Source organism: Manacus vitellinus, unplaced genomic scaffold (assembly GCF_001715985.3).
Source record: "Manacus vitellinus isolate BGI_N305 unplaced genomic scaffold, ASM171598v3 scaffold_45_pilon, whole genome shotgun sequence".
NCBI lineage: Eukaryota > Metazoa > Chordata > Aves > Passeriformes > Pipridae > Manacus > Manacus vitellinus.
The window spans coordinates 5148198-5161829 of record NW_021940571.1 but is presented as its reverse complement, the minus strand read 5'-3'; the positions used below and the strand labels follow the sequence as shown (position 1 = coordinate 5161829).

At 41.0% G+C, this 13632-nt stretch overlaps 1 protein-coding gene across 1 annotated transcript in view; it reads left to right on the top strand.

The window, feature by feature from the left end:
* Nucleotides 1-10135, top strand: part of TNFSF10 (TNF superfamily member 10) — an 11549-nt gene extending 1414 nt beyond the window's left edge. The window contains exons 2-5 of the mRNA XM_029962324.1: nucleotides 3636-3788; nucleotides 5281-5323; nucleotides 6020-6136; nucleotides 6872-10135. Coding sequence (XP_029818184.1) covers nucleotides 3636-3788; nucleotides 5281-5323; nucleotides 6020-6136; nucleotides 6872-7317 — 759 coding nt within the window. The 3' untranslated portion in view covers nucleotides 7318-10135. The remainder of the gene's footprint in view (nucleotides 1-3635; nucleotides 3789-5280; nucleotides 5324-6019; nucleotides 6137-6871) is intronic.
* Nucleotides 10136-13632: the final 3497 nt, after the last annotated feature.

The following is a 13632-nucleotide window of genomic DNA, read 5'->3' as shown; positions in this document are numbered from 1 at the left end:
CCCCCTGGGCCGGGGTTTATCCCCCACCCCGCTCCCCGCAGATAAAGAGCTCCGCTCCCCGCGCCCGTTCCTTTGTCTGGGCCCGCCGTGGGTGTGCGCGGGGAAGGGAGTTCAAAGCAAAAACGGCTGCAAAGTTTTCTTGCCTTAAAAAAAAAAACAAAAAAAACAACGAACAACAAAGTCATGCATTTTTTCAGCGAAGAGGCAAATGTGTTTTTCATTAGCGCGCAAATTCGTCGTCTCATCGCTTTGCGCTGCCCGCCGGCGCTGCAGGAGCGCCAGGAGCGCTGGGAGGGCTGGACAGTGGGACAGGCATGGGTGGAAAGGACTGAGGAAAGCTGAGGTGCCTTTTAGACGTATCCTGTAGGACAATACATAGTTCTAAGGCAGTGACTAATGCCAAAGGAACTGCACCAGACAGCAAACACCACTGAATTCCCCAGAATAACTTGTAAAATAGCAATTGTATAGTCTAGATGTTTTGGTCTCCTTGCAGCCACCCTTCAGGCCTGCTAGCTGGTGCTTAACTCTTTCCTCTCCCTGCTGCTTAGCTCTTTCTTCTCCTGGCTGCTTAACTATTCTTGCAAAAGACCATGTACACTCCAAGAAAGTTACATTTAGTTGATAGTCCCAGGAGCCTTTATATGTGTGGCCCTTCTTTCCATGGACCCACTAGTACTTGGGATTTCCATGAGTGACTTACCCAAAATTTACTGCCCTGCTGTAAGTTGTATCAGTATGTTGTTCTTCCGGGCACAAAAGTAAAAGTAACTGCAGGTAAGTGTTCTATACACACACAACTTCAGAAAGTATTGCAGAAATGTAAGTTACTGCATTCAATAATGCATAATTACATGATTATTAATAACATATGGTATGCATGCATTTGTTCCACATCAGATTTAATAGGCAGAGTCTTCTGAGATGTCAGAGTTCTCTGTGAGGCAAAGGGTTTGCAGTATTGTACATGTGAGTCAGTGTTCGTACTTTGGAAATGTATAAAACAGATTTCACGGCTGTGACTGTCCCATATTTGGTCAAATGGGGAAGTCACAGAAATGTGTTGACTTTATGGAACCAGGCTACATAATGCTGCTAACAAAGAAAAATATATAAAGGTATCCTCATTCCTTCATGCATACAGTTCAGAGTCCTTTGCTCACAAGCTTGCCAATCTAAGTAATTAGTAACCACACTTATCTTTCCCTTCCTTTTATTCAAACATGTACACCTGAGACACAACCACATCTTGTGGTACTTGCCCAAAATACAGCTCAGTGCTTCTGAAGAATAACAAGCCTGCATTTGGGGTGAAGGGCTAAATCTGTCCACACTAAAGTTCTGCTGGACTAAAAGCTAAGGTTGCTGGCTCTGGAGGGGGTACCTTAAGCACACATTCCTGCATGTGCCACTTGGTGCACAATAAACAAGGAGAAAGCTTATCTGTAAGCACACAGTCTGCTACCCCACATCCACATGGTGCATGTGGAATAAATCTCAAAAGATAAGCTGTGATTTTGGTCTGCCCATTTTTCTTCCCTTTGCTGTTCACAATACCTGCATTGCTACACCTTCACCAAATTACTGTGGCTGCAGAGACTGCAGACATTTCTAGCTTTGCAAAAAGCATGCTGAATAACTAAGAGGGTTTTTCCTCTACAGCTGTAGTGACCTGAGTATAGGAGTATGACCATTTGTTTAACAGTTTTGCTTTAGGAGGAAGTGCTGAGACAATAAAGTTCACTATGCTTCAGGATATAGGGCTGCAAGGACAATATCCTCAGGCTTCCTTCTGTTTCAAAAACAGTCTACTAACCACTCCTAGCATAGGAGAGGCTTTACAAGATTCCTGCAGGACTTGAGTTCTCACAGGTTTCAGTACTACAGTTAAACCTCATTTGAATAAGCCTTACAACAGAAATAATATTGTGCTGCTGCAAGGTTGCATTCCACGAGGATTTCAAACTGCATGCAAAATACTGTTCCAGTGCCAGGATAGTAAAGTTGTTTTGGGGAAAAGTGAGCAGGTAAGGAAGAGGCAAAAGCACAGGACTGTTTGCTTCCAGATGGGAGGGCAAAGCTGAGAGCTGGGCTGTAACAGATCTGCCAAGAGAATAAACAGTAACTTCACAACTGCTTACGTTTTGCTTTTTTTAAAAACTCATCAAACTACTATGTTATAGAACCTTGTATAGTTAAATCTGTCAGAGCCCTTAGTTTTAAGTGCAGCTTTACCTTAATGAGCACATAAAATTAATGGTTTTGAGATCTTGAAACCTGATTTAAGAATGTCCATACTCCTTGGCAAAGACACAGAAACCTTCACAAACACTCATAGTGGTGGCCCCTTTCCTTCTGCTACAAAATACAAGTACAGGCTGAAGCTCAGTGGAGTCTGCTGCTGCAAACTGAAAGTCGGAGTTTAAGGAGGTGAATTCTCCTCTTCCTCCTCCTGGAGCGGGAAAATCTCTTCCTAAACGCCTTGTTTACTAACAGACAGGAAAAGCATGCAGTATGGAGGAGGTGACTCAGATCTGTTTGTTTCTTTCAATACCCCTCTCTCAAGGACAACCGAAACTCGTAGAATAAATGTATCTGTTTAGCAAACCAAACCAAGCTTCTTTAACACAATGAAGTGAAATTTAAATGCTACCAGCAGACCAGAATTCCAGCTGAATGCTCTGCATGTTTGTTGCTGTTTCTCCCAAAGTCCTTGTAGTGCTTTGTTGGCTCAACAAGCCTGACCAGTCTGTAGCTGATGCAGCAGGAGCCCCGTTCCAGGGAAACAGGGGCTGGATGCTGGAGCCAGCACAGGTTCTGTGCTCCCACATTAACCAACAGCGCCAGCTGGAGTCCTGTGTGTCGCATCCGCAGGGAGCTTGGGAAGAGCTTTCCACTAGGATATCAGCTCTCCCAGTCAGATCCCCTTGGAGCCAAGCAGAGTTTTGCCAATCTGTTAAAAACTCATTTCTCTTTATCAGAAAATAAATGTGTTTTCTCTATGACTAGACAATATAAACATGGGTCCATGTCATGAGCATCCAGCATTATAATTATATTTGGACTCAAATGTCATTTCAGTTGTCTGGACTTTGTCCTGGACTATTAGGACAAGTGCAGTTATGGAGAGACCCCAGACTGGATATGGGGATGATTTGGTATGGATATATAATAGCAAAGGTCTGGATTATAAATGGCATTGGCTGAAAAGACAGCATTGAAAATACCTTTAAGGTCTAGTATTTGATTTCATCCTCAATAATTTGCGGGAAAAAAATCCCTTGTGCAAAAAAAATGTTTTTAATACAGAACTAGAGCAACTAAAGAGTTCACAACATTAGGGATTTGGGTATTGAATTTTCACAAAGCCTATTTAGTTAAGTACTGGATATCAAATTTATGCCCATGGAGATAACAAGCATATTTTTGCATATTAGGTATGCCATCATAATTAAATATGACAAATCAGGATGAATTACTCATGTTGTTTATATAGTTCTACTTGCACCATACTTGGAAATGCTTTAAAGAAAGGGAAGTGTGTTCCTAAGCATAGTGAATATAGTGACATACCACAGCTGGACATCTGCAGACACATCGTGGGTGAAAAATCCTGGCTTTCCCTTCTGCTGCAGCTCCAGGACACGTACTCCAAGAGCGGCATCGCTTGTCTCACCGGGGAGGAAATCGGAAATTCCATCCAAAACTTGGATGAAATTGAAAGTGAAGACAGAGAAGCTGATCCCTGCTGGCAAGTGAAGTGGCACCTGGGAAAGTTAATTAAAAAGGTATTTGGGAACACCGTGCTTGATGATATTACAGATGAAAGAATCCTAATAGCAGAATAAAGGAGGCTCTCGGGTTGTTTTATTGCAAAGCAATAGTCAGACCACAGCTTCATCTGCAAAGCACTTACACTGAAGACCAAAAAACCCCCATAACAGTGGTTTCACTACATTCAGTAAATAATAAAGCAAAGACAGTCAGCTTTTACTAAGCAGATTTCAGTGATAGATGGGCTTGTCTGAAATACATAAGGGTAGAAGTGTTTGACTTGAGCTTGCTTTCAACCTGACCGTACAGATCATGGTGCTAGCAGAGCTGTCACTGCCCTTTTGGAAACACAGGGAGATTGAGATGAGAAAATGAGATTAAATGTAACACAGAGGGAGGTACAAAGGTGCCTGAGGAATGGTCTGGTCATGAGCTGTGTAATGTAGTGGGAAAGAGCAAGTGAGCACAACAGCATCAGGCACAGCACCTTCCCAGCACAGCATTCAGAGAGCATCTCCTGCATGACTTGCACACAACACGTAGAATTTTTGGCTACAGAGAAGAAAATCATTCTGGCTGTAAAAATCAGAAAGTCTAAAATCTTCTGGAATGGTTTTCAAAATCCCATCTCCAGCACATAAAGCTCATCCATAAAATTCCACTTCTGGCTGAAACTTACCTGGCAAATCTTGCAGCCCAAAACAGATCCTCTGTTTGTGTTCAGAGCTCTTGGCTCCTTTGGTGGAAGTTCTGCCAGTGAAGTCCCTAAACTTCTTCATAGAGAAAATGTTTTATTTGGTGGACATTTACACATCTATTATACCTCCTAGCTCCCTGATTGCTTAAAAAAAAAGGTAGCCTGGGTGCCAGAGATAATAAATTACTACAATTATAATTATGATAATAGTAATAATAATAGGATAGTTAGATAAACAAAATCAGGTAGCGCAGAACCCATCAGTAAGTGGCAATACAGGGCCTGTGTTAGTCACCCAGGTAAATCATCTCCAACCATCACCACATTTGCTGCAGCTCCACCACCATTTGTAACCAAACTGGTTTGTTTCAGCAGTCAGCAAACAGTTATAAAGGAGGGGAATGCACAAAGTAATATATGCTGCCTAACAGCGTAGATAGGTGGGTACAGCTTTAAAAATGAATTTAATTTCTCAGAGCTAAGACCCCACAAAAGTGCACACTGCCAAGTGTTCTGCAAATGGAAGTTGGTGCTAGTACAGTATTTCTTATTTGAGAGAAGTATGAGGTCAAATTTTCCGATAGACTTATGCCTGAGCTCTCTTGTAAATGTTTTCCCATTTATCTCATGATATAAAAGATGTAAATGTAGAAATACTTTATTATAAGAAATTAATAGGCTTTGCTTAGTTTGCTTGTTGATCAAATCGAGAATACACTTTATTCATGAGCTTATAAGAGCAGTGTCTTTATAAGCACCTGTCACCTTCAGCTGATAAACTAATTTCTTTTTTGTGTGTGTTTTGGCAGATTATGTCGAAAAGCTACGAGGAAAACATATCTGCAATCAACGGTATAATAATTTTATTACTTGTGACAAAAAGAAGCTGCTAGTGGTACCTGATGTGTAGCAACTCAAAATATTTTTAAGTACAGAAACTGACTAAAATCTTGTACTGGCATCAAGTCACCAAAAAATGATTCCGTATTACTAGAAGGTAAATTTTCAGGAGCCAAAAATATGGTCAAGTGGTTAGAGCAAGGTAACCAAGGTGGATAGAAAGGACTCAGCCTCTAGGCCTCAGTCCCATGGAGTTGTGGGGACATTTAAATAGTCTTCCCAGTATCCCAGCTCCTGGAACAAGCAGCACAGAGCTGCTGGATGCAGAGGTCAGTTAAGGAATAGCTCTGCTGAAGTTCATGCAGCTCTAAAGATCCTGGGCAAAAGCATTACAACATACAAGTGGAAGTTCAGAGTGAAAGGTAGGAATAATTAACCATAAAATACACTACTATGTGTTATTTTGTCTCGATAACTTGAAGGTGGGAGAAGGAGAAAAAGAAGAACAAAGAGGCATATAAAGACATTTCAAGGAGAGCAAGAGCAAAAAAGGAATTTGAGCCTTATTAGCCAATAGATAGCATTCAGCCTATGATTTAATTAGTTAAAAAAATGACTTACCTATTCCTTAAAATCAGGTCAGATGGGACAGATGTGCTTCTGATGTCTTGCTTTTGATGTGGGGTTTCTTTTCTTGTCTTCCCTTAGCTGAAAGAACTCTGGCACTGTCACACACCGACAGGCAGCAGCCACGTGGTGCCATCCACGGGGCTGCGGCTCATCTGACGGGCAGCAACAACCGGAGGAGTTCCCTGTTCACACGCTGTAAGGAAAAACCTCTAAAACACCTGAAAGAGCACAGAAATTACTCTCCCATTGCTAGTCTCATGCTTACCTACACTTTTTAATGCTTGTATTGAGTTAAGTGTAGGAAACAAATCATGAAAAAGTCATCTTGTCGCAGACATTGGTTTTTTTCTGCTGATTCTGTTTTTTTTCTGCTGATTCTGCTGATTCTGTTGCTGATTCTCAACCAACAGTGATAAAGCCCGTTTCCTCTGGGTGCCTCCCTAATTTTTCTTTTGGAACCTTTATTAGGGGAAAAAAATTAAGTGTCCTTCTTTCTAATATTAAGTTTTTCTCTTTCTTTCCACTTCCTTCTGTTAGTTGGAGTCTCAGCTGCTATGGTGACAGACCTATTAGAAATGCAACACAGACAGGAGAGATGACATTCAGGACATGTTAATGAAGGACTTGGTAGGGTTTCTGCAGCTTCAGAGGGTATCAGACACTAATGGCTGTTTTAACTTTGTTTCTAAGTAACAACATCACTTTTTCTCTTATTTGGGGGTACAAAAATTAAAAAAAAAGAAAAGGCAGTTCATGTTCTTACATAAATCTCAGAGCTCACTTGTGGACTGTCAGTTTGTTGTGAGAATGGATGTAATGAACCACTGTGAAGAGCAGGTTTCCTTACTTTGTTATTATCCTCAACCAGCAGACACCTGACTTCTCTATCTAGTTTTTAAGTTAACATTTCTCTCTTTTACCTTCCTCAAGTAGATTTCTTGCCCAGAAAAGGCTTTGGACATAAAATAAACTGGGAATCGTCGAGGAAGACCCACTCTTTCCTTTACAATGTGGAACTGAGAAATGGCGAGTTAGTGATACCCCAGACGGGCTTTTATTACATCTACTCACAAATTTACTTTCGCTTCCGTGAAGATGAGAACGAGGATTCGGATTCGTTGGGACAAATCAGGAACCCCAAACAGCTTGTTCAATACATTTACAGACTGACGAATTACCCTGAGCCCATTTTGCTCATGAAAAGTGCAAGAACAAGCTGCTGGTCTAAGAAGGCGGAATATGGGCTTTATTCCACCTACCAAGGTGGTGTGTTTGAGCTGAAAAGACAGGACAGGATTTTTGTCTCTGTCAGTAACAGCGACTTAGTTGACATGGAGAAAGAAGCAAGTTTTTTTGGAGCCTTCATGATCGGCTAAAAGACAAAAATCATGCTTCCAAAGGACCCAATTTCCCTATTCAGGACCAGCTTAAAATTCCTGTAAAATAGGGGATAATAAGCAAAAACTGTATCAATACCAGCAGTAGCAGACTCCCCTTTCTCAGCTCACTCATCGCGAGGTCTGAGCGTGCCGAGTTCTCCCCCACCAGCCGGGAAGAGCAGCAGCAGCTGGCTGTGGTTGGCACTGATTTGTGCAGGCACAGGCACCACTGCCCCACCAGGCTGGGGATGTGAGAGGGTTTCACACCCCACAGATGATACCTTTGGCCACAACCCCAGGCAGGTAAGCACCCACCACCAGCAGAGATGCTCCACGCCAGCTCAGCTGCGGCAGGTGGGGTGGCGGATGTTCCGGGTCCGCTTACTCAAGGCTGAGACAGGATATCAAATTTTACTTGTGGTCTCCATTGGGACCCTGTCTTGAATATCTCAGCTCCTGTAAGGAGCCTTTGTACATACTGCTTCCCAAGTGCCCACGGAATTTCTCTGCAAGTTTTTGTTTGAACACGAGTTTTACAGAAGTTAAAAGACCATCAGAAAATCAAGCTGCACATCTTCATCTCATCTCATGAAACACTCGAGCTCCTAATTAATTTTAAGCACATGAACAGCCTGACTAAGGGTATCCACATGCTTGAAATTAAGTATTTGCTTAAGTGGTTTTTTTAGGATCGTTTCTTGAGTAAACACATTAGTCTTGTCTTATTTGCGATATTGTACATAAAAACAGCTGCTGAAATGGCACAGAAGAGCTTTTGAAATCAATCTGTTTTTTGATCAATGTATTATAACAGTGCCTGTTTACTTAATTACTGTGCTGCAAACATTTCACCAGGCTTCCAGTAAGTTCAGTGATATAGTTGCTGTTACACTTGTTAACAGCAAGTACTTGATCCAGGAAAAAAAGGTGGTTTTTTGTAAATACTGAATTCTATGAGAAATTTGCCACAAATTAAGGATGACGTGGTTCTTCCGTGTTTATTTGTACTAGTCTTATTTGGTAGAATGTAATGCAGAACAACACACCCCAATGAATAACATTTTTAGGAAAACAGGCACAACTATCCATACTTTAACAAATGCTGCTTTTTTAGGTAATGCTGTTATGCTTTGATTTGATTTTTTTTTTTTAGGAACGGGTGAAATTTTTTCATAGTTTTGTTAAATAATTTTTTTTTTAAATGGCCACTATATTTTTTAACTTTTCAAGAAGAACTATTTTATATTAAGAAGATTTGAAAGTTCAAGTTCTGTGGGCTGGATTCACAGCATAACTAGTGTAATCAGCATATCTGCAGCATTGTCAGTGGAGCGACAGCAATTTGCACCACGAACACATTTTGCCCAGATTCAGAGAAAAAAGGGGGGAAGAGAAGGTAAAAGTGAAAACAAAAAAAATCGGAGGAAAAGGAAGACAGTTCTGCAAATGCTACTTTACATCAACAGAATGATGCCAGTAGACAGTCTGGTTGTCTATTTTGAATACACCAAGGTTGCCGTGGGAACCCTCACGTTCACCTGCACGTTCTGGTAATCAAATCCCCGAGCAGCCCCTGCACATGGGCCTCACGAGGAAAGATGCTCGTTCATCTTACTACTCAGTCAACAAGAGGAAATTAATAGACATGAGCCCCTGCATTTATTTTGCCATTCAGAAAAGAAGGTATGTTGGTTGACTTAAATACCTGTGTTGGAGCAGCAAGAGAGAGAATTTCAGGAATACCCTCCTTTAGACAGATTAGGGCAAAGAAACACACAGCTGTAAGCCTGAAATAAAGAGTTGTAACTTTTGCCTGCTGGTTTAACAGTGTCTCACACACTGTTTTCAGTGGTAATCAAATATGTGAAATTCTTCACCATTTACTGAAACACTTTGGTTTGCCTCCTTCTGAAATCATCTGTTTCGACAGAGAACAGAGAATATTTTTTGCAGTTTTCTTTCTGATTTCAGTATTTAATTCAGGAATTTTCTGCCTGCCAGAAAAGGCTGGGAGAACAGAGCCATTCCCTGCGTAGCTGTATGTCTGCTGTCTTGGAGAAATGACTTTTGTAGGTTCTCCTTGCAAATGGACAGAGCCTTCCAATCTCAGCACCGGACTGGCCCACGTTGTCAGGTTTGAGGTGGTTTTTTTAGAAATTTACTATATTAATAATTTTTAATTTTTTTTAAAGAAATGCTTTTTTAGGAACTTATTTGAATGAAAATTTATTTGCACTGTGAAAAAGTGCTGGTGGCAGCTTAGAGTCAGAAACCCTACCCATGGCTAAGAACCAATTTGTGTAATGTGGAGTCGTGGCTGCTAAAAGGGACTGGAAGGAATCCATGGGGGACTCCACAAACCTGTAGCTGATGCTAAGACAAACTATTACAAATAGATTTTCTTACTCTATGTACTGTCCTTAACTCTCAATTAACACTATGCCCGTTGTCACTGGAGGAATGCTCCCTGGCTTTACCTTTGTTTGTTACCTAAATGTACATATTTGTGGTCTCTGCATGCAGAACATAACACAACAGGAAATACAGGTAATCATTTCTGAATAATCCAAAAGCATGCTTGACAGATATTATCTTGATGGGTCATTATCAAGGAACATAAGACAGGACACGTTTGAAGAAGATTGGAAAAACATAGTAAGTTCTGTTTCTATCATATCCTGAGTCATACCTTTCATCTCATTTTATGTTGAATAGCAAATGTAGCAAATTTTTATTTGTGGATGTGGGTTCCATTAATGTGTGAATATTGTAAATTTTTCTATATGCTTTTTATATAAAATGTTTTTACTAAATAGTTATTTAGTCTTGTGGTGATTGTTGGTGTTTGTTCTCCTATGGCTTCCACAACAACCCTGTTGTAAATAATTTCCCTGACATTGATTGGTATCATATATAGTCCATTAAATGCCACAAACGGTTGCAACGCAAAGGACAAAATTGCAAACCATTGAGCAATGCCATGTTGTGTAATCCCATCTAACTGGCTTCCTGACCTCAGTTAGTGAACAACATCTGGAAGCAGTGTGCTGAAGAAATCCCTGAAAATGATCTTGTGACCAGAGCGTACAAAATTTTGAGCACTTCCCTTTAGGTTCTTCTCATGTTTCTGGGCTTTAGCAATTATTTAAGCACTGGGAATTCTTATTAAGTAGGGAAATACCTGATCTTTACCTATACCAAACTACAGTAGAAGATATTTGTTCAGCCTGGGGAAGGGAAGGCTCAGGGAGACCTGAAAGCATATTCCAGGCCCTATGGTGGCCTACAAGAAAGCTGAAGGGGGACTTTGAACAAGGGCTTGTAGTGACAGGACAGGGGGGAATGGCTTCACACTGACAGAGGGCAGGGTTAGGTTAGACATTGGGAAGCAATTCTCCCCTGTGAGGGTGGTGAAGCCCTGGCACAGGTTGCCCAGAGAAGCTGTGGCTGCCCCATCCCTGGAAGTGTCCAAGGCCAGGTTGGACAGGGCTTGGAGCAACCTGGGATAGTGGAAAGTGTCCCTGCCTATGGCAAGGGAGTTGGAACCACCACACCAAGGGACCCTGTTCTTTCTCCAGTTGGTGAATGAGTCTAATAAAGAGGGACAGGAATGCCCAGGGTGTCACGTGGTGACACAGTGAGCTGAAGCACAGCCAAAAGCTGAGACTAGAACAGCTGCCTCTGAATTAGTGACCTCAGAGCACAGCTTTGCTGATAATAAACTAGCACTGTTTTGAAGTCTGCTTGCAGATATATACTGCCATATAAACAACTGTAAAGTAATTTGAACCCATTCTGGGTTTTACATTATTAAGCTGGATTACCGCTATTTCATCAGTGCTCCTCACGGATGATGGTTGCTAAACCATAACCTTTGAAAGCATACACCAGGTGCTACCTTCTGTTCTAAACCACATTTATAATAGCAGGCAAAACACCCTTTGTCCCTGGATATAATAAAAAACCTGCATTTGCTCCTCTCTAGAGTTGTTGAAGGTGCATCATTTTAAAATGAATCTCTACCTCGGAGTCTGTTTTCCAGTTTCTTCTTCTCTCCACAATAAACACATAATCATTCTATATTCAAAGCTTTTGGACATTTCCATGACAACAAACAATGATATAAACAAGAATTAGAACTTTTATTGGATGGGGAGATAATGGAAAGAATGGAACATAGGAGAGAGACCTCAAAACTCCATAAATAGAAACTCCCTTCTACCTCATCTCCAGTACTCAATACAGCTTTGAAGCTACTGAAGAGAAACGCCAATATTTTAAGGTTCCATGAAAGGTAAATGTCCAGTATAATATGTTTTTTTAAATTATTTTTTAGTATCTGGCTTGTTCATGCATCCAGCTAGTGGATAAAACTGAATAAAAAAGTACTTAACTTCTGCTTCTGTCTCTCCATTTCTCTCATTCCAATAAGACCAGTGACTTCACTCTTATCTTGCTGGCAATGTAAAACTAATGTTCCTGCAGCTGAGGGCTAGCAGACAATTTTTGGGAGCCTAAAGCCATCTTCTCTCACAGCTCTTACCTCTTCTATCACCACTATCTGCACCACTGTCCTTTAGCATATGCAAAGCAGAGGCAGTAATCCATTATCATGCAAAGTTCATGGGATGACTTCTTTATATTTCATCAAATTTGGCCTGCAATTGCCAAAGAAATCAGAAAGAATCAGAAAACTAAAGCTGCTTTTCTTCTCTCTCAGATGACATTTTTTTCTGGTCCTGTCCCCATGCAGGAAAAGCAACCAGAGAAGCCCTTGACTCGTGATACCCTTAAAAGAAGGAAATCGATGTTGCTGGATTCAAAACACAACTTGCCATCCAAGTGGCTCATCACTCAACACACCAGGAATTAAGTGTTAAATCATTGCATTACAAGCTCAAGTTGTCTGGAGTACACAAACCTGGTGCTACCTCACTTTTGAACTTGATTTTGACACATACATCATACTTCAGGTATCATTTTAATAAGGAATAAATGATTTTCAAAAAAAAAAAAAGGAAATGATCATTTTTGACAAGATACAGCTCAGCAAAAACTGGAAGCATTTCATGAGAACGAAGGATGGTCTCTATATAGAAAAGTCACATTTATAGCATCAGGCCATTTTCTCTGGCAAATATCAACATCCTGCAGCTGAAACCACTGGTCAGGGAAAAGAAATAAAAAAAAAAAAAAAAGAGAGAAATAATTATTTATAACATTGCAAAGTATTTGGCATCCTAACTACAGAGGTACTTATTTAATATAAAGCAATGTCATGTAAATTAGATTGGGGACATAATTCTAATATGAACTAACTGTATGTTGGTGGCATAAAGCCCATGATTTTTTTTCAGAAACATATAACACAGCTATATAGGCAGCTGGATAGACAAAGTGAGAAGTACATTAGGCTCTTTCTCCTTTTCAACTGCAATTAATCTGTAGCCATTCCTCATAAAATTTAGCAACTGTTGAGTAACTTGCTACAAAACTGTCTCACAGTTTAAGAGCAGTAATGATGAATACTGATTCCAGTGAAACTGCAAAAATATATCATCCAAATTAGGCTATGGACAAGGCACTAAGGCTAATCCTTGCACGATTACAGAAAGCAAATTACAGAGAACAGGCACATTCAGAGGCACAGGCAGAGTAACTTGATGTTGTGTCACACCATGCTTGAGATATGTCTACCCTTAAATAAAGCTCTGCAGCTAGGAATGGTAGAGGAGGTGTACACATGTGTGTGAGTGCACCTGGAAAAACGGCATAAAGCTCTTTCTTGGCTGAATTGGATGGGGCTTGCAGCAACCTGGTCTAGTGGAAGGTGTCCCTGCCCATGGCAGGGGGTTGGAACAAGATGAGCTTTAAGGTCTCTTCCAATCCAAACCATTCTGTGATTTTGTGGTCAATCTAGATACCAACAAGGATTCAGAGCACTGGTTGCCACCTCAGAGATGGGGTGTGAGGGATGCAGCCCCTGTGGATAGACAGAAGTGAAAATTATTGTGCCACAGTGTACACTCCCTGACAATTTGTGGAGACAGGTTGAAAAGAGGGAGAGATAAACCCTATACAGATGTACAGGGGGTCACTTTAGTGCCCCTGATCTCACCTTGTGCTGCTTCCATTTTACTTCCTTTTGGGTACAACATCGTCCTTTGAGTCTGCAGCTGGGGAAACACACGGTTCTGATGTCTGCGTCTGCAAAGGGCAGCAGCCACACGCTGAATCGAAATTTGATTGCAGGTAAATCATATGGAAACGGGTGACTACTGCAGTTTCACTGAACTAGAGCCTCGCCGGGCT